Below are 21,167 nucleotides of genomic sequence, written 5' to 3'. Positions count from 1 at the left end.
GAGGGCTCTGGGTGAGAATGGTGCCGGCTCACCTGGGGTGACGCCAGAGTGCCCTGCCTGCTGCGTCGATCCCCAGAGGGACAAACCCGGCACCGACCGGCAGTGTGACCTCTGTGGCCACAGATGGTGCACGAGAAGGAACCTCCTCTGGTCTCCCTGAGCGCAGCACCTCCCAGCTCCATGGGCATCAGAGCGGTGGTGCTGGGGGATGGAACCGACAGACCCCACTCTGGACGTCCGTGGGTAGCCAGCAGGTTATCCAGCCCGAATGGACAGGTCCACCAGCTGGTTGAAGGTGAGGGTGGTGTCCCTGCAGGCCAACTCTCGACGGATGTCCTCGCGCAAACTGCAGCGATAGTGGTCGATCAGGGCCCTGTCGTTCCATCCCGCACCGGTGGCCAGGGTCCGAAAGTCCATTGCAAACTCCTGGGCACTCCTCGTCCCCTGCCTCAGATGGAAGAGGCGTTCACCCGCCGCTCTACCCTCGGGAGGGTGGTCGAAGACTGCCCGGAAGCGGCGTGTGAAATCCTCGAAATGGTCCAGCGCCGTATCTCCTCCCCACACGGCGTTGGCCCACTCCAGGGCTTTCCCCAAAAGGCACGAGACAAGGGCGGACACCTTCTCACGGCCTGAAGGAGCCGGGTGGACGGTTGCCAGGTAGAGATCCAGCTGCAACAGGAAACCCTGGCAGCATGCAGCCATCCCGTCGTACTCCCGGGGAAGGGCGAGACGTATCCCACTGGGACCGGGTGAAGGGGAGCGAGTAGTGGAGACCCTGGTTGTGCTGGTGGAGGCGCTGGAGGAACTCCCTGTCTCTCCCAGCGGTCCGTGGTTTGGACGGCGCGGTCCATGGCGGCGCCGAAAGGGTGGAGCATCGCCGCGTGCTCCAGGACGTGCTCCTCGTCGCCTATACCAGGGGCACCTGCTCCTGCTGACTCCATATTGTGGAGGTGTGTAATTCTGTCACCGGTGGGTGTAGCTGGTGCGTGGAAGTCAGGCGCAGGAGTGCAGAGATGAGTGGACAAAGCACTTTACTGAGGCAATCATTTGAAACAGAACGCAACCGCATCACAAACAAAAAAATGCCCAAAGAACAAGGGAGGCAGCACAAAGTACAAAAACCACATTACAAAGTACCGGCTGCCACAAAGCACGGGTACAAAAACAACACCCGGCGCAAACCAGCCGGATGCGTGCCAACCTGACAAATAAACAATCACACACACAGACATGGGGTGAACAGAGGGTTATATACACGACAAGTAATGAGGGAAATGTAAACCAGGTGTGTGGGAAAACAAGACAAAACAAATGGAAAATTAAAGGTGGATCGGCGATGGCTAGAAGATCGGTGAAGTCGAACGCCGAACGCCGCCCAAACAAGGAGGGGAACCAACATCGGCAGAAGTTGTAACATTGGCATATGTGGGAACTCCTTCAAGACTGTTGGGAAAGCATTCCAGGTTAACCTGCTTGAGAGAAAACCAAGAGTGTGCACAGCTGTCATCAAGGCAAAGGGTGGCTGCTTTGAAAAATCTCAAATATAAACTATATTTTGATTTGTTTAACACTTTTTTGGTTACTACATGATTCCATGTATTATTTCATGGTTTTGATGTCATCACTATTATTCTACAATGTAGAAAATAGTTTTAAAAAATTAAGAAAAACCCTGGAATAAGTAGGTGTGTCCAAACTTTTGACTGGTACTGTATATTATTATTATTATTATTATTCTCTGTAATCCTACTACTAGCCACCTGGCAAGTTGACTTTAGATAGCCCAGATAGGTTCCCAATCTCCCAATCTCATAACTATCTTCCAAGAAGCTAGCTTGTCTAACTATCTCTGCTGGCATGCCAGCTGGCAAGGTTGGTAGACATTATAAAAGCAACAACTACTAAATGTTCTGAATAAGACTCACATTAATTTCAATCTTTACCAAGATTTTTGCAGAGATGCAGAGAAGCATATCTAGTTTCTTTAAAAAAATACCCACCAGGGCCTCCCGAGTGGTGCAGCTGTCTAAGACACTGCATCACAGTGCTAGAGGCGTCACTACAGACCTGGGTTCGATCCCAGGCTGTATCACAACCGGCCGTGATAGGGAGTCCCATAGGGTGGCACACAATTGGCACAGCATCATCTGGGTTAGGGGAGGGTTTGGTCAGGGGGGCTTTACTTGGCTCATCACACTCTAATGACTCTAGTGGCGGGCCGGGCGCCTGCCGGCTGACCTTGGTCGTCAGTTGAATGGTATTTCCTCCAATACATTGGTGCTGGTGGGTGTTAAGAAGCTTGGCGGGTCATATTTCGGAGGATGCGTTACACAACCTTAGCCTCCCGAGCGTGTTGGGGAGTTGCAGCGATGAGACAAGATGGGGTAAACATATATAAAAGGGGTAAACATATATAAATAAATAACCACCAGTCAGAGGGATACATAGATATGCAGTAAAATATACTTATTTTTTACATAGAATTAAGCAGAACGATCATGGATCTCGATTGCAGGAAAAAGCCATCCTCACCTAATTTGTGCCCCCTCAGATTTTTGGGGTGCATGACGCCCCTGTATATAAACATCTAAAATCGTCATCATAGAAATATACATACTGATTCTTCTCTCTGTTTCTCTCTTTCCTCCTTCCCCGCAGACCCGGTAACTCCATATCTGTGGCCTTAGGCAGGGAGAGTCCTGTTGCCTCTACTCTCTTACTGGACAAAGAGGCTGTGGTTCAGTCGGGCGGTCAGACATCCAACTATAGATCCTTAACATCCCCTGAGGTGGGTAGTGACATGGGGATGGGAAGGTAAATAGCTGGAACAGTGTAGAGCCCAATCAGGTCATGGTCATATTCATTAGGGCACACCGTTGCAAAATGTTTTGTAACGGATAACAAAAACGAGCTCAGATTGTCCCACACGTTTTCAGGCTGTTTTTTTCGTGTTTTCTTTCTGTTTTGTCTAAAGTATACAACCCATGTGGGAAAGTCTAGTAGGCAGCAGCAGATTTAAATGTAACTGTTCAAATTATAATCGTTCATACAGAGAAAATACAAATATTGACTTTGTCCATTCAGTACTTTTTGAGTACTTTACCCTCCGTTTCTATTGTTGAGGACATAAATAAGAAATGAGTGCTTATCCCCTCCCCCCTTAACCTCCTCAAAAGGTTGGAAAGTTTCTGGGACCTCTTCTCTGACTGTACTGTGTCCATGTGAGAAAGTGAGAGATGAAAGAGGAGAAAAGATTGAAAGAGGAGAAAGTTTGGGACAGAGGCCAACAAGAATGCCCCTTAACCTCTTTTTGCAATCCATAATAAAGAGTAATAATGTCTAATCGGGTAAAATAATGTGAACCATTAAAGCAGACAGCAGAATGGAGATTGGATGAGCTGCGTCAGAGGACCTTGTTCAACGGAGATTGCTTACTTCAGCCAGGAGGGCAGCTAGACCCTCTGAGCACTGAATACCCCTCAATCATAGAGAATGAGAGAGAACATAAGAGAGAAAGGGATTGAGAGCAAGAGGAAATAGGGGTGGACGTAACGGAGAGGGAGAATGAAAGGGTTGGAGAAAGAGGGAGAAAGAGAAGAGGCAGGGAAAGAGTGAGAAACAATGAATAGAGAGAGTTATTGTAAGTTGTGGTCCTCTCTAGGTGACCTGCCATTTATAGAACTAGCGCTGACAGCTTCTCTCAGTCGCCTGGGCCGATGGTTAATGCTGCCTAGGTGAGCTGTTCATTGGTCAGGCTTGGCAGGCTCCACGGGCAGCAGACATGTGCCAACTATCCCCACTGTCAAGAGGCTGGTGTGGTACAGACGGTGAGGCGGCCATTACCAAGTGGCAGCAGCTGTGGTCCATACTCCCAGCGCCTGCTAGCAGTGAATCACACGTACGTTAGCAAGGAGGCTAACTCTTTCAGGCAGTCTGTAAGGCTGGCTTTGAAGACAGCTGTGTACAGATGTAGGCTATTGGAGTGCATAGTACTACTACTACCTGGTCAACAAAAAAGTAGCCTCCTTGTGTGTGGTTGTACTTCTATGGCCTCTGGCAAGAGATGTGTGGACCTTTATGGCACAGGTGGTAGTGTGCTAGCCCTCAGGCTTGCAGGAGTTTGTCAGGAGTGACATGTATTGTAAGTAGCACGCCAGCATACTGTAGGTGACATATAATTACAATGGTTAAATGTCAGCATTTTGATATATTCTAATGTTGTGGATCGAGTGTGTAAAGTTTCTCAGTTGCACAGTGGAGTTGCTCTTTCTAGGTCCTGAGATGTATCTCTGAGCTTACACTTCTTCTGGCACTGAAGATTCTAGTTGAAAAAGAAACCTCTTAAGAATATTATAATTTCATTAGTGCTGCTACAGAGTGAAGCCCTTGTGCGGGGTCTCGTTTTCTACTGTCTCCTGTCTTCTAAAGCCACGAGTTTGTGGAGAGAGGGAGAAAAAATGCACTGCTGCAGTCCAAGGGTCTTTGTGCATGCTTGAGAATGACTACATTGCAGTTGGCGAACGCAGACTAACTGATGATCTACAAATCACCTCACATCCTAAATGACGGCTCATTGTGGTTTTTTGGTAGTCTGCAATCCCCAACTGCAATCTAGTCAATTTCAAACACACCCCTTTTCTCTATAGTTTAGCCTATGTGGATGAGTAGACCTGTTCGTTTATGTCCGCACTGATGGTTTAACTTGACTATAGATAACTGCAGCGGTGGCACAGAGAAATCTCATTGTTCACCCTAAATGCTACTGGATTAAATAATGAATCTATCAATGCAATTATATGTTTTTACCAATTAACTCAATTTCTCTCATGCAATGTTACCCATTATACTAAAATTTACGATCCGTTTCAGAGAATATCATATCTCTGCTCTGCTTAATGTGTGTGTGTGTGTGTGTGTGTGTGTGTGTGTGTGTGTGTGTGTGTGTGTGTGTGTGTGTGTGTGTGTGTGTGTGTGTGTGTGTGTGTGTGTGTGTGTGTGTGTGTGTGTGGATGAATGAGAGCATTAATGAATTAAGCTGCTCTCTATGATGGTCTGTTCTTGTAGGTCATTAAAAAAACGCATGTAGAATTTGTCACCCTGGCCCGATGGAGTCTGGGTAATTATGGTTAATGTCTCATCTCCTATTCAAGACTGGAGCATTATGCTTGTGAGGGTCGCGCAGCAACGACCCCCTGACCTCATATTTTATTCATCTTAACAGTCATATTATTCATGATTAACAGATTTTCACAGAACAAAAGTTAGATTCATATTCATGTCAGACAATTTAGTTCATGCTAACAGTTTTTATAAGATATAATAAAGTTTTTACCTTGTGCAAACAAAATATCGTAATATCACTTTCAGCCCTATTCAGATTCATACCTCTGTGTCTTTTGTCTCTTGATTTGATATGACTTGAGAAAGAGAGATTAATTATAAAAAATATAATTTGAAAGAAAAGAGTGTGTGTGCATGTGTGTGTGTTTGTGTGACAGAGACCTCGTTAATAATGACACAGACCAATTTCAATCCTAGCTCCCACGTCTTTCCTCCACTTGTGCATCTCAATTATTTGTTCAGAGGCTGGTGTGACAATGGCATGGGTTATGGTTGCCTTTGGCATGCTAAACAGGAAGACAGCCTGAAAGTAAGTCACTGTCAGTGGGCAGTACCAAGCCCTTTGTGTTCTGGAGGGGACCTGCTCCCTGGACTTCAAAGGTGGGATTATGTTGAAAAGAGAAAAACAAAAGAAAACTTCATTTAATGCCCGCTTTTGAAGTTATGGAGATATATAATACCCCCCACCCCCCCATCCATCTTTTGTGGCACACACACACTCATAGGCACACATGCACATACACATGCACACAGACAGGCACACAGACACACACAGTGCTACCTCTTGAGTTCTTGCAAAAACGGAATTTGATTGACAGATTTAATAACCTATTCATTTGATAATTAACGTTTAGAGCTTCCAATTATAGGCCTATATGCTACATGTTACAACAATATTCGGGAAATGATATTTGATGTTGGCATAGCCTAACATCATGTTTCAATATAATTCAATATGTGGGACGTTGGCTTGTATACAAAAACTGTGAAATCACTCGTTAATAAACGGTTTCATTTGGGTTAGGTTCCGCGCGAGTCAGAACGTTTTTTTGGCGCTTTATTGCCCTCGCCCATGTGTGTGATTATGTGTAGATGATTCAAACCTAACAATCACTATAAAAGGCCATAAACTACACTTCAGCTCCGTGACGAGCTCTGTGAATATCACGATACCCCTCAAAGCAAACGTTTGCCTTCATGTTTGTATTACAACATTTTCAAGTGCGTGAATTACAACATTTTCAAGAGCGTGAATGAGTTTGAATAAGCTTGAATGTAACCGCATAAATTGAAACCTGAAATATCGTGTGTAGGCCTATAGGCCTAATAAGGTGCAAAATAGTTGAACTTGCTCTCATGACTTTCGCACGAGGTGTCACACACTAAATGAAAACTAGCAAACAACATCAGAAAAAAACGTCTCGATAATTCAAACAAATCATTCCAATAAAAACTTAACACAATAACTCATGACAGATTACGTATTTCGTTTAAAGTTCTTTATAAATCTCTTAAGATAAATCATGTTATTTTACAGTTATAACATTTATCTTACGTGCTAATAACAACAGCATATACATTGTGTTATTATTAAACTACACATTTAATTATTCAATTAAATCTAATGAACAAAAACTTTAAAACAATTTATATTATCCACTCAAACATGTAAAAACTGAGGCAGCAAGTTTTGATCTTCCTCTATATTTTTATTGAATTAATTATGATTATTAAATCAAAACTCTCTTTGGGTCAATTCCTGATTGTATTTCAGTGCCACTTTCAATGTGGCAAATGCCTTCACAATGTGCTAATGGATTAAGAACAAATTATGCTGAAATGCGTGGTAGCCAACTCATCACTAGAATGATTTGCCTACAGTCTGAATTCCTTCACAGGTCACCATACCTGCTCAACTTTTAGGCATATATAGGCTAAATTATTAACATTTTAGATACTGCTCTTGCCCCTTATGTTGTTTGTTCCCTCGTCGATACAGAATTGAGTTTTTAACGTTTTATCCGGTTAAGGCAGCAGGAGAGCCGGGTGTATCGCATTGCCCATGCCCTCCAAAGGATCGGAACCATTCTTCTCCAGCAAGGATGAAGGGGAGCAGAGATGCGATGGGCCGGGCGGAAGGCCCGAAAGACCGGGCATCGGACCCATAGACGGTGTCGGTTTGATGGGCACGGGCATGGTGGGTAGCGTCTGTCCGCTCGCGTGATGGTAGAGATCCTTCATGGACACGCCAAAGGGAGCGTACTCTGAGGAGACTGGTATGGGCATGGCGCTCATGGAATCTGACAGCATGCCGACGTGCGGCCACATTGAGTTGACCACACTGCTGAGCTGCGCGGGCACAGGGTAGCCCAGGTGCTGCATTACCGAAGTGATGGGCAGCCCGCTCGTCATCACGCCCTTGTAGTCCCGACCTATGATGTTCTCAATGGCGAACGGGTGCTTGAAGCCGCCGGTCTGTCCGCAGTTGATGCTGCCGTAGCTCTGGAAGTTGGGGAGCCTTCCCACTGCCGCCGCGGGGCCTTGATGCTCATGATGCCCTCCACTCAGCTTGCCCTGGTGGTGGAAATAGTGCATCGTTGGGGAGCTCTTGCAGGCCATGTGCTCAGCGCGCAGCAGTTTGAAGCGCTTCCTCCTGCGTAGAAAGCTGCCGTTTTCGAACATGTCCCCACAGTCTGGGTGCAGGGCCCAAAAGCTGCCCTTCCCCGGTTGGTCGGGCCGCCGGGGGATTTTGATGAAGCAGTCATTAAAGGACAAGTTGTGTCGCAGAGAGTTCTGCCACCGCTGTGTGTTCTCCCGGTAGTAAGGGAATCGGTCCATGATGAACTTGTAGATGTCGCTCAGTGGGAGCATCTTCTCGGTGGAGTTCTGGATAGCCATGGCTGTCAGAGAGATATAAGAGTAAGGCGGCTTCTGGTCGCTGTACGAGTTTTTCCCCGGACGAGGCATGCTTTTGGTTACTTATTTATGATGTATCAATAGCATATGCTGTATATTGTTTGTTGAGGGCGCCTGAATATTGTTGCAAGTCTTTGGTCAGTAGGAGTGACTTTGCGCGAGTCAGAGTTTTCCAAAGTTTGGAGACTCCAAAATCATTGATCTCCTGTCATGTTGTTCTTCTTTTAGTGGTGTACATGGAAGATCATAGGTGAGTCAGTCAGGCAAACACAGACACAGACTCTGGTCATGTTCTCTCCAGATGAATTCCCCGAAGATGCGTAACACAAAAAACACCAAAAGGTTTCCTTGAAGAATCGTGTTTTTTTTCTTCCACAGGCGCACACTAATTTAGCCTACACGTTCATCTCGCGCGTAAAAGTACACATCAAATACAGTCCGTCTCTTGCGCAGTCTCTGCGACAGTACAGGGCAAGGGGTTGGTGATGCTCCTCGCTTCGGGCCTAGTGCTCTTCGTGTGCGCTCTTCTGGCCACCCCGCGCCGTTTTTGTAAGGCTGGAGCGGCGCAGAGACCCCTGCAGGTCTCGCTCTATTATCACATGGCATTCAGGCACTTACGGACCCGTCGCGGTAGAAGGGGAGGGATGGGTGGTGAGGATTACAGGAGAGGGGAAGGGAGAATCTAAACACATCCGCGCGCCCTTAGCCGGTGCCAATCAGGAAACTCGCGCGCTCGTAGAGGAAAAAGGGTGGACATAATAGTATTAGTGATGGGGCAAATAAAAGCCCATAATAGTAGCCTATAATCTAATAATACTAATGTTAATATTATGATTACTATAAAGAGATTATTAAAAGATTATTAAAAAACAGACCAAAATGTTCTTACACTTTTTAAAATTGTGGAATAGCCCTATAGCCTACGTCTTTATTCGAATAAGTTGTAATGTAATTTATATTTCACCAATTTTGTACATTTTAGTCCCCGATAGGCCTAATTGTAAATCATTCATGAAAATTAACAACTTGTCTCTGTGCTTTATGCTAGTTAATAAGGTCAACTTGAAACACTGTGGCTTTTTAACTAGGCTACTACAGATCCCTGAATTATTAAAGTTGCGTTTTAAAAAATTCGTTATAGTCTTTATCTTAATTTTCTATCTTAGTTTTCTCTTTGTTTATGTGAAGAAATATGACCGATTCTAAGCTAGTCCTAGCTACACTGAGTGTACAAAACATTAAGGACAATTTCCTAATATTGAGTTGCACCCCCTTTGCCCTCAGAACAGCCTCAATTCGTCAGGGCATGGACTCTACAAGGTGTCGAAAGCGTTCCACAGGGATGCTGAACCATGTTGACCAACGCTTTCCACACTTGTGTCAAGTTGGCTGGATGACCTTTCGGTGTTGGACCATTCTTGATGCACACGAGAAACTGTTGAGCGTGAAAAACCCAACAACGTTGCAGTTCTTGACACACTCAAACTGGTGCGCCTGGCACCTACTACCATACCCCGTTCAAAGGCACTTAAATCTTTTGTCTTGCCCATTCACCCTCTGAATGGCACACATACACAATGCATGTCTCAATTTTCTCAAGGTTTAAAATTCATTCTTTAACCTGTCTTTTTCCCCGGGCGCCGAAGACGTGGATGTCGATTAAGGCAGCCCTCCGCACCTCTCTGATTCAGAGGTTGGGTTACACATTTCAGTTGAATTCATTCAGTTGTGCAACTGACTAGGTATCCCCCTTTCCCTTCCCCTTCATCTACACTGATTGAAGTGGATTTAACAAGTGACATCAATAAGGGATCATAGTTCCTAATGTTTTGTACACCAAGTGTATTTTATGCGCAGTAATTGTGATGCTTCAAAATGCAACTTTGTGCAACCTATTTAACTTTATGGACGCTGTTCAGAAGGATAACTCATACAGTGCCTTCAGAAATTATTCATACTTTCACATTTTGTTGTGTTACAGCCTGAATTCAAAATGGATTACATAGATATTTTTTTTATCTCACCCAACTACACATAATGACAAATGACAAAGTGAAAACATGTTTTTAGACATTTTAGCAAAATGATTGAAAATTAAATACAGTATCTCGATTTACATAAATATTCACACCCCTGAGTCAATACTTTGTAGAAGCACCTTTGGCAGTGGTTACAGCTGTGAGTCTTTCTGGGTAAGTCTCTAAGAGCTTTGCACACCTGGATTGTACAATATTTTCACATTATTCTTTTTTAAATTCTTGAAGCTCTGTCAAGTTGGTTGTTGATCATTGCTAGACAGCCATTTTCAAGTCTTGCCATAGATTTTCAAGACAATTTAAGTCAAAACTTTAACTAGGCCACACAGGAACATTCAATGTTGTCTTTGTAAGCAACTCCAGTGTAAATTTGGCCTTATCTTTTAGGTTATTGACCTGCTGAAAGGTGAACTTGTCTCCCAGTGTCTGTTGGAAAGCAGACTGAATGAGGTTTTCCTCTAGCATTTTGCCTGTGCCGTTTCTTTTTATCCTAAAAAACTCCATAGTCCTTGATGATAACAAGCATACCCATGACATGAGCAACTGCGGCCTCCATCAAAGTTGTCCATAACTTATGTAGGCTATGAACACACACACACGTTGATTAATTGCTGAGAGGTGATTTGTTGCAACCAACCTGCCATCTCACACACGCATGCGCACGCGCACACACACGCACACACACACACACAGTCATGTTGTTGGAGATTAATTGCGGTGAGGAGACTCGTTGCAGCCAACCTGCTGTCTGTCTGTCTAAACACCCTCTCGTGTATCCTACAAGGGTGTAAACAAACTTGCTCCCATCTCTGAGTTGATAAACGGAATAACAAAAGCTGTTCCTGCTTTTGCATTGCCAGGTGTAATGTCTCGGCCCTTGACGGCGCCCACAAATACATTACAATACCCACTGGGCACAGACGTCAGTTCAACGCAGTGGCGTGTATTCATGTATGCCAAGGGAAGCCAGGCTTCTCAAAATAATTAACAATAAAAAAAAACTAGTTTTCTTTCGTCTCTCTCTGTTTCAGAATGTTCCTTCAATTCGCAAGAGGCTGAATGTATCTAACAGGAGAAAGCATCCGGGCGAGCGAAACAGCGCCCCTCTGTCTCCCTACGTGTAGGATATCTATCTGATGCTGTCTGGTCCAAACGAGTATGACATTGTTGCCGCCTGTAGCATTGAATGCAAGAGAAGCCAGCAACCATCTTGCCTCCCTTGACAAAAAAAGTATTAAAACGTTTGCCAATCAGAGTTGAGCTAAACTAAATGGTCCTGGTGCACAAAAAAACAGTTTCAAGGGAAGCCAGCTTGGATTTGCCGTTACACCTATCAAATCCCATTGAGAGCATGTCTTTAACAGAAAAACTTGAATTGTTGAATCTCGTTATGTTGTTGTCCTCCGGTGGCTAGCTAGCCAGCCAGCTAAAATTGTCTCTTTCCTAAATTAGTCATGGATGGAGATAGGGATTTGGACTTGTGGTTTTACATAATTCTCCATCATGGACAATGATTATAATAATGATTCTGATCCAACCATTAATTCATACACTGTTGTGCCCCTGGCCTGAGAGGATGGCAGTTCAATATATAGCTAGATGTAGAAGGCTACTACTGTTAACTAGCTAACGTTGCCCATGAATGGAAGTTAGGCTAGCTTTCCCCAGTGATTTTACCCATGCACCACTACTGGTTTAACGTCTAGTTTTGATTTAAATTTGGTTGACATCAACAAAAATGTAGGTTAAAAGTTGGGTGAAAAAGAGAGGAAATATTGATGACTTTTTGAAAATCCAGTCAGTTTTCCACGTTGATTCAGCATCATCACATTGTTTTTTTCGGTTGAAATGACATGAAAAAACGTTGATTCAACCAGGTTTGCCCAGTGGGTAATGAAGCCTTCCATGATTTACCGTCCTTGGAGAGAGGTCAACACATTTAATTAAGCGTGAGCTTGCTATATTAGATATGAATATTCAAACCGGTGTCAATTAATTAGCCAACAGATCTCTCCCATTATGTCGTCCCCCCCCCACAGTCCTTCAAGCACTAAATGGTCAACGTGCCAAAGGAGAGCATATACATATGAGTCTTTATATTAGCAGCTCTTTTTGTCGCTCGCTGACCAAGAGAGCACTTTTAAAAACGAATTTAGGCTATAGGCTTCATGAAGAATGCATTGTTTTTCAGAGCCTACAAATGTGTTGGTGCCCTTTGAGGCCCACAGAGGCTAACATGGGGTATACATCCTCTTTAAACACTTGGGAAAGATAAATATTAAATCTGTTTTCACAAAGGGGGCCGTTAAGTAGACACCACACTGATATGCATAACACAATTAATTAGGTACTGTAGTCTGTAGCATCCAACTCCTGGACAAATAACTAGGCTACTTGTAAAGCACACCTTCTGGGCATACTGAACATATGCTGGAATTATCCTTAATTGACTAATTACGTAAATTACTCATTAATTTTTTACAGCACATCAATTATAAAAGATATATCAATTAATTTAGCATAAATTAAGGCTGCACACCGCTGTAGAACGAGGTATGGGGATGAAGGCGCAGGGAGGGGGCCCACACATGGTGGTGGGGGTTGCGGGAAAAGGGGTCGTCTGTTTGTTTCGAGAGTCTAATAATTATTTGTTCAGCTTAGGGCAGGATATTCTTCCTCTGTCTCCCATTTGAAAAGAGATGTGGATAATGGCAATTATGATAATAATCTTTAAAGACCCCTCACGAAGTCATCATGGGCGCATCACGGCATAGCGAGCCATTTAAATCAATTAGTATTGTTTCAACAGGAAAATGAGCCGTTTTGGGAGTGGTAAGGCCTACCGTTGGAGTAATGGGAAATTATTTAGTGGTGACGCTTAATGCTCCGTGAACGCTCTATTTCCCCATAAAACAGCGGGTGGGTGGTGATGGCGTTTCCTTGTTGTCGTTAAAAGTTATTGGAAACTCAGTCAAGTTCTGGCGAACCTATAGGCCTCATGAGTCGTGACAGAAAAGTGGCTTTTTGGTTGGAAAGATTACACAAATCTGGTCTTCATTTAGTCATTTGAGTAATGCCGGCCTAAAAACAATGTGTCTCATCCATGTCGACTAAATGAATTACACTCGCATCAGAGACGGTTTGTTTTTCAGGGAAAATACAAGGAAGATAATTTGATTTGGCGCGAGTCGGTTCTGGTGTAGTGGTTGGTATGATAAGCGAGCGAGGCCGTTGATGCTTTACCGGGCGACAGACGCTGGGCGGCAGTGGTCACCTCTCTTCATCAACTCCCTCTCTATCTCCCTCCACGCCTATTTCGGCGACAATGTTCTGCACATGCCCAACCATTGGTTATGTATGCACCTGCCCTGGCCATGCAAGCCCCAGCTTATTTGCTAAAATATTACAGTTGTGAAGTTGACCAGCCTGGTTAGTCCAAATAACTGAAGAAGTCTATTTAAGTTAGAGGATAAGGTGGGGTAAATTGATCTAATATTTAGTACATTTAGAAAAAGTTTGATATTTACAGTATAACCTAATGAAGTTAGATGTAACCTTTTAATAAACATACCATTAAGCGAGACTTAAAATAAATAATCCACTTGTTTAGAGATAAAAACAATTTATCCGTTTTTAATAAAGCAGTCAAATTTAAGGTGAGTGTGTTGGGGGAAACTGGCCCCTCCTCCAATGGGACTGTCCACCTGGCAATCCAATGCAAGTTCAATGGTACCTACACTGAACAAAATAGAAACGCAACATGCAAAAATGTCAAAGATTTTACTGAGTTACAGTTCATATAAGGAAATCAGTCAATGGAAATAAATGCATTAGGCTCTAATCTATGGATTTCACATGACTGGGAATACAGTTATGCATCTGTTGGTCACAGATACCCGGACTATTTACATTGACCCCCCCCCCCTTTGTTTTTACACTGCTGCTACTGCTGTTTATTATCTATGCATAGTCACTTTACAAATGACCTGGACTAACCTGTACCGCCACACATTGACTCGGTACCAGTACCCCCTGTATAGAGCCTTTTTATTGTTATCTACATTTATTGTGTTCGATTTTGATTGATTTTATTTTTTTACTTTAGTTTATTTAGTAAATATTTCATTAACTCTATTTCTTGAACTGCATTGTTGATTAAGGGCTTGAAAGTAAGGTCACCTGTTGTATTTGGGGCATGTGACAAATAAAATTTGATTTGAACATGCAACAATTTCAAAGATTTTACTGAGTTACAGTTCATAGGATATTCAAATTCAATATCCTAATACAAATTCAAAATTATGGAATTAAAATACAATATATGTTGGCACTGAAATCCCTCCATGCACCTTACCCTACCCCTATTACTTACAAGTGTAAAAGTTTAAAGTTTGAAATATGGGAATCCAAAACAGTACACAGTTACAGTCACTCACCCTTCAAGATAACTTGAAACAGTCTAACCGGGTCTTGTGTCTTGAAGTTGCTGATAGCTATTGCTAGCCAACTTCTTTTGCCAATTAGCTTTAGCCAGGTGTGTGACCATGGCAAAGTTGGTTTGACATGGAATAGCCTAGCTCTGGGGCTAGGTTAGGGACCGTCAATAAATTACAAAATGTAAATAAACAATATTTTCATGTTGCATATATTTTAGCTATCTCATTAAATGCTTTCAATATTTGTATATGAATTTCTACATTTTATAGTTGGTTTGAGCTTTTTAAGTCATTGAAATTTGTCGCTATTGACATTTTCTTTACATTATCCCACGTACTTTGTGTAATTTACTGATGGTCTTTATCTAGCCCTATAGTGATATGTCAACCCAAATTGACCATTGGCATTATGATCAGGTCCAACACAATCTCACATTCAATTCATTTGCGCAGGACTGAAATAAACCCAACTCTAGGAAAACTGTTACTGTACTCTTCATCATCTTGACATACCATTTTTTCCTATTGTCTCTCAGTTTCGGATGAGACTAACTGACCAAATTATCCTATTTACACTGTACGGTCAAATCTGACACTAGAATATAAGTTTCTGACTCATATTGATGCCACATAAGCCGTTTTCAAAACGAGAAGTTGCTTTTTAGGGGCAGTTACTCTCTAAGCCTATTTCAGACGGCCGCTGTTCACTGCACTGTGGTGCTGAATGCCAGATCTCGGGACCTCTCTTATGCGGCTGTCAATAGTACTGAAATCTAAAGTCGGATGTTCAACCACAATTTATGTGTGGTTTCAACAAAGTAGGCCAAGACTTCAGAAAATGTTTTCATTTTGTTTTCAATCAAGGAAAAACAATATTCATTTTGACTATAGTAAAATGATATAGAATTACATTTTGTTGAGGAACAAACGAGATTATTACCAAGTGCTAGCCAGTCAGTAACAGTGATGACCATAATGACTAGGCCTCCTGTTTACAGAGGACAGGAGTGAGCTTGAAGAGTGGTGAGCGACAGGCTGCTGAGGTGTTTGTTGCTCCAATTTTACATAGGCTTCCATGGTTTGATATTGTGATAATGAGAACTGTGTAAGGCCAAATGCAAGTCACCTAGCGCAAAGTCACCCCTAAAAACGCAATGTCACCTGAGAGAGTCCCAAATCCAAATTGATAAATCTGATGGCGCATGTATTTATCATGATGACCTCATGATAAATACTCTGTCCATTTTAAATATGAAAGTTTCGGAACTGGCCTGTTACCCATCCGTATGTGTGTGTGTGTGTGTGTGTGTGTGTGTGTGTGTGTGTGTGTGTGTGTGTGTGTGTGTGTGTGTGTGTGTGTGTGTGCGTGTGCGTGTGCGTGTGTGTGAGACAGAGAGAGTCAGACAGAGATCTTGCCAAACTTGTGTTACTTTGTTCTTATAACAACATGCTTTACGTTTTAATTCAATTGGGAGTTGGGGTTGATTTATACAAATAAATAAATAAATAATAAAATAAAACTGATGGATACATCAGTTGGTGGATACAACTGATGGATACATGGATACATTTTTGCCATTGGCGGGGATTCCCAAACGCTGGGTGCGCGTTGATTTCAGCTCCTCGTCACATCCACTCCAGAGTGGGCCAGCCCATAGAAATTGATAGAGGACTCATCTTTGACTGTGCCATTATAGCGTCTATGACAGCACGGGCAGCGGCATTGAGGCTACAACCCATGGGAATCTCATCCAGTTGACTACATTAAAATGGTGGAAGCACGGTGGAAGTCAGTGTCCACTAGTTACCACAGGCACAAAATCAGAATTGCCTATATTGTAAAAGTTAATGAAAACAAAAATATGCTTTTTGGTCTTAATTTAAGGATAGGCATAAGGTTAGCAGTGTGTTTAAGGTTAGGGTTGAGGTTAGGTTCAAAATAAGAATTTAAAAAGAGAAACGGTGGAAATAGGCGGGGTTTATGGCTTTGTGGCTGTGGTAACTAGTGACGAACGTGGAAGCCCTCAATTGTGCTGCCCAAACTAAACTACCTTTTGGCCACTAGAGGACACTGTCATTCTCTATGGGCCAGCCGGGAGAGGGAGGACCGCTAGCTGAGCCAGTGCTGCAGTGAGCGCAGCGGGGGATTCGGTGGCTAGCGTAATTACGACAACAAGCGTTGCAAACTTGTACATGGAGGCTAAAGCATCCCCACAATGACAGAGACCAACATGGAAGATTATTTGCGGCGGGCCAAGACAATGCTGGTGAGTTTTAGTCTAAACAGCCCGGGGATAATAAGGGTTTTACTGGTTGGGATGATGACAACGTGCTACAGGCTGTATTCCTGTTGCTGAAAACGTAGTCTCTTGTTTCTTTGACCCCCAAGCACAAGTAGTAGGCTAGGCTACGGCGGACGTCCGGAATGATGAAGAAAAACGAATGGTCCAAACCATAAGCTTCTCCTGCCACACATTTTTTTTTAAATTCATTTTAATGAGTCACGCACAAGCTTCGCACGCACCTGTGCTGCAGGTCTGTCATCACGCTTATTCGTATTTTATTGAAAAACAAATAGCCAAATACTGTCTCAGCAGAACACATACAAGTAGTTTCCAGTAAAACGTTGTTGAAAACACGTGATGACTACTCATTTACTTGACAGGTATACTCACTTACTTGACCGGTAGGCTGAAGGATACTAACTGTTAGTTGCAGGAAGGCTACGTCACAATAAAATAAATGCGTGTAGGCCTGTAACGTTAGTTAGTTAGTCTAACATCAACATTCCGGTGAGGTCTGAAGTTTCTTGATTTTGATTGGTCATTCTATTCAGTGAGGTCTGAAGTCTGACTATTCAGCTCCATGAATAGTCAGACCCCAGTGAAGGCAGTCTTATTCTGCATACTGCATATCTCTAGACCCCTGCATTACAGTTTTATGTTATGGGTGTTGGAAGCCTAATTGTGGCAACAGGCCTATTGTTGGAGTTATGTTGGAGTGTTTGTGTAATGGTTGTTTTTTGCTAGTCCATCTGTTGGCTACACAGTCCCCTTTGTGTGATGAGACCATGAAATCCTAGGATGACATAGAAGGATAACACACAATTCAAACAGTCATCACTAGCCAGCCTCTGCCCAGTACCCTGCCCTGAATCTTAGACGCTGTCACTAGCCGATTACCACCCTGTACTCTACCCTGCTCCTTAGACTGCTGCCCTATGTACTAAGAGTCATTGAAGACTCGTCACTTATTATATACCGTATTCTAGTCATGGCTCATCCTGCAGTTGAAGTCAGAAGTTTACATACGCTTAGGTTGGAGTCATTAAAACTCGTTTTTCAACCACTCCACAAATTTCTTGTTAACAAACTATAGTTTTGGTAAGTCGGTTAGGACATTTACTTTGTGCATGACACAAGTAATTTTTCCAACAATTGTTTACAGACACAGTACATTTTAAGTGAAATAATCTATCACAATTCCAGTGGGTCAGAAGTTTACGTACACTAAATTGACTGTGCCTTTAAACAGCTTGTAAAATTCCAGAACATGATGTCATGGCTTTAGAAGCTTCTGATAGGCTAATTGACATAATTTGAGTCAATTGGAGGTGTACCTGTGGATGTATTTCAAGGCCAACCTTCAAACTTAGTGCCTCTTTGCTTGACGTCATGGGAAAATCAAAAGAAATCAGTCAAGACCTTGGAAAAATAAAATTGTAGACCTCCACAAGTCTGATTCATCCTTGGGAGCAATTTCCAAACACCTGAAGGTACCACGTTCATCTGTACAAACAATAGTACGCAAGTATAAACTCCATGGGACCACACAGCCGTCATACCGCTCAGGAAGGAGACGTGTTCTGTCTCCTAGAGATGAACGTATTTTGATGCAAAAAGTGCAAATCAATCCCAGAACAACAGCAAAGGACCTTGTGAAGATGCTGGAGGAAACTGGTACAAAAGTATCGATATCCACAGTAAAATGAGTCCTATATCGACATAACCTGAAAGGCCACTCAGCAAGGAAGAAGCCACTGCTCCAAAACTGCCCTAAAAAAGACAGACTACGGGTTGCAACTGCACATGGGGACAACTATTGTACATTTTGGAGAAATGTCCTCTGGTCTGATGAAACAAAAATAGAACTGTTTGGCCGTAATGACCATCATTATGTTTGGAGGAAAAAGGGGGAGGCTTGCATGCCGAAGAACACCATCCCAACCGTGAAGCACGCGGGTGGCAGCATCATGTTGTGGGGGTGCTTTGCTGCAGGAGGGACTGGTGCACTTCACAAAATAGATGGCATCATGAGGGAGGAAAATTATGTGGATATATTGAAGCAACATCTCAAGAAAACAGTCAGGAAGTTAAAGCTAGGTCACAAATGGGTCTTCCAAATGGACAATAACCCCAAGCATACTTCCAAAGTTGTGGCAAAATGGCTTAAGGACAACAAAGTCAAGGTATTGGAGTGGCCATCACAAATCCCTGACCTCAATCCTGTAGAAAATCTGTGGGCAGAACTGAAAAAGCTTGTGCGAACAAGGAGGCCTACAAACCTGACTCAGTTACACCAGCTCTGTCAGGAGGAATGGGCCAAAATTCACTCAACTTATTGTGGGAAGCTTGTGGAAGGCTATCCTAAACGTTTGACCCAAGTTAAACAATTTTAAAGGCAATGCTACCAAATACTAATTGAGTGAATGTAAACTTCTGACCCACTGGGAATGTGATGAAAGAAATAAAAGCTGAAATAAATCATTCTCTCAACTTTTATTCTGACATTTCACATTCTTAAAATAAAGTGGTGATCCTAACTGATCTAAGACGGGGAATTTTTACTAGGATTAAATGTCAGGAATTGTGAAAAACTGCGTTTTTAAATGTATTTGGCTAAGGTGTATGTAAACTTCTGACTTCATCTGTATGTTAAAAACAGATAAGATTAGTATTCCTGCAGAATTATTTTGTTGAAATATAATTTGATCTCTCAAAAATTAAGATAAGTGATTGCACGATTTGGCTATTTTAATTTATAGGATTCATGCAATATTCAATAAATATAGTACCTAACATCCGATTTGGACCAAACTTTTTTCTAACATTGAGTAAGACATGAAGAATCAAAAGAAATGGTCAAAAGCCACCCACGGACCCCCCACGCCAATCCCACCCCACAACCAGTATACATTATCAGTTCTATATGTTTGACAAGTGTTATGGAGCTGCTGCTTGGAGTATTGTTTCAATGAACCAGGTATGACAGCAACCCATGCTTTGGTTTTGTTTACCTGGCCAATGTTTCAAATGCCAACTTTTAGCATTTGTGTCACTAATCCAATGCAAAGCTTCAAAAGGAGGGTGGTTCTTGAAATCATTGTTCTTCCTCTGTCAACCATGGTTATCTTCAAGGAAACACGTGCCGTCATCATTGCTTTGCACAAAAAGGGCTTCACAGGCAAGGATATTGCTGCCAGTAAGATTGCACCTAAATCAACCATTTATCGGATCATCAAGAACTTCAATGAGAGCGGTTCAATTGTTGTGAAGAAGGCTTCAGGGCGCCCAAGAAAGTCCAGCAAGCACCAGGACCATCTCCTAAATTTGATTCAGCTGCGGGATCGGGGCACCACTAGTACAGAGCTTGCTCAGGAATGGCAGCAGGCAGGTGTGAGTGCATCTGCACGCACAGTGAGGCGAAGACTTTTGGAGGATGGCCTGGTGTCAAGAAGGGCAGCAAAGAAGCCACTTCTCTCCAGGAAAAACATCAGGGACAGACTGATATTCTGAAAAAGGTACAGGGATTGGACTGCTGAGGACTGGGGTAAAGTCATTTTCTCTGATGAATCCCCTTTCCAATTGTTTGGGGCATCTGGAAAAAAGCTTGTCCGGAGAAGACGAGGTGAGCGCTACCATCAGTCCTGTGTCATGCCAACAGTAAAGCATCCTGAGACCATTCATGCGTGGGGTTGCTTCTCAGCCAAGGGAATGGGCTCACTCACGATTTTGCCTAAGAACACAGCCATGAATAAAGAATGGTACCAACACATTCTCCGAGAGCAACTTCTCCCAACCATCCAGGAAGAGTTTGGTTACGAACAATGCCTTTTCCAGCATGATGGAGCACCTTGCCATAAGGCAGAAGTGATAACTAAGTGCCTCGGGGAACAAAACATTGATATTTTGGGTCCATGTCCAGGAAACTGGTCAATCCTCAAGAGGCGGTTGGACAAACAAAAACCCACAAATTCTGACAAACTCCAAGCATTGATTATGCAAGAATAGGCTGCTATCAGTCAGGATGTGGCCCAGAAGTTAATTGACAGCATGCCAGGGCGGATTGCAGAGGTCTTGAAAAAGAAGGGTCAACACTGCAAGTATTGACTCTTTGCATCAACTTCATGTAATTGTCAATAGAAGCCTTTGACACTTATGAAATGGTTGTAATTATACTTCAGTATTCCATAGTAACATCTGACAAAAATATCTAAAGACACTGAAGCAGCAAACTTTATGGAAATTAATATTTGTTTCATTCTCAAACCTTTGGCCACGACTGTATACATTTTATATAAAGAGCATTCTTCTGATTCAGGACACTAAATCACTGATTCCCAGGCAGCAGTTAGTCAGCTGTTAGTCAGTGGAGTCTT

At 42.9% G+C, this 21,167-nt stretch overlaps 1 protein-coding gene across 1 annotated transcript; it reads right to left on the bottom strand.

Annotated features, from left to right (window-relative positions):
* Positions 1–6,733: 6,733 nt before the first annotated feature.
* On the bottom strand, positions 6,734–8,235 carry LOC106585637 (forkhead box protein B2). Its single transcript, XM_014172057.3, has one exon. The coding sequence runs from the start codon at positions 8,086–8,088 to the stop codon at positions 7,147–7,149; it is 942 nt and encodes a 313-aa protein (XP_014027532.2). The 5' UTR covers positions 8,089–8,235; the 3' UTR covers positions 6,734–7,146.
* Between the last annotated feature and the right edge of the window lie 12,932 nt (positions 8,236–21,167).

This window comes from Salmo salar, chromosome 24 (genome assembly GCF_965601325.2).
Source record: "Salmo salar chromosome 24, fSalSal1, whole genome shotgun sequence".
NCBI lineage: Eukaryota > Metazoa > Chordata > Actinopteri > Salmoniformes > Salmonidae > Salmo > Salmo salar.
Note: the sequence above shows the minus strand (reverse complement) of the source record. Positions and strands in the feature narration are given on the sequence as shown.

Excerpts from the sequence above, each read along its gene's own strand:
- LOC106585637 (XM_014172057.3), bottom strand. The coding sequence starts at position 8,088 with ATGCCTCGTCCGGGGAAAAACTCGTACAGCGACCAGAAGCCGCCTTAC.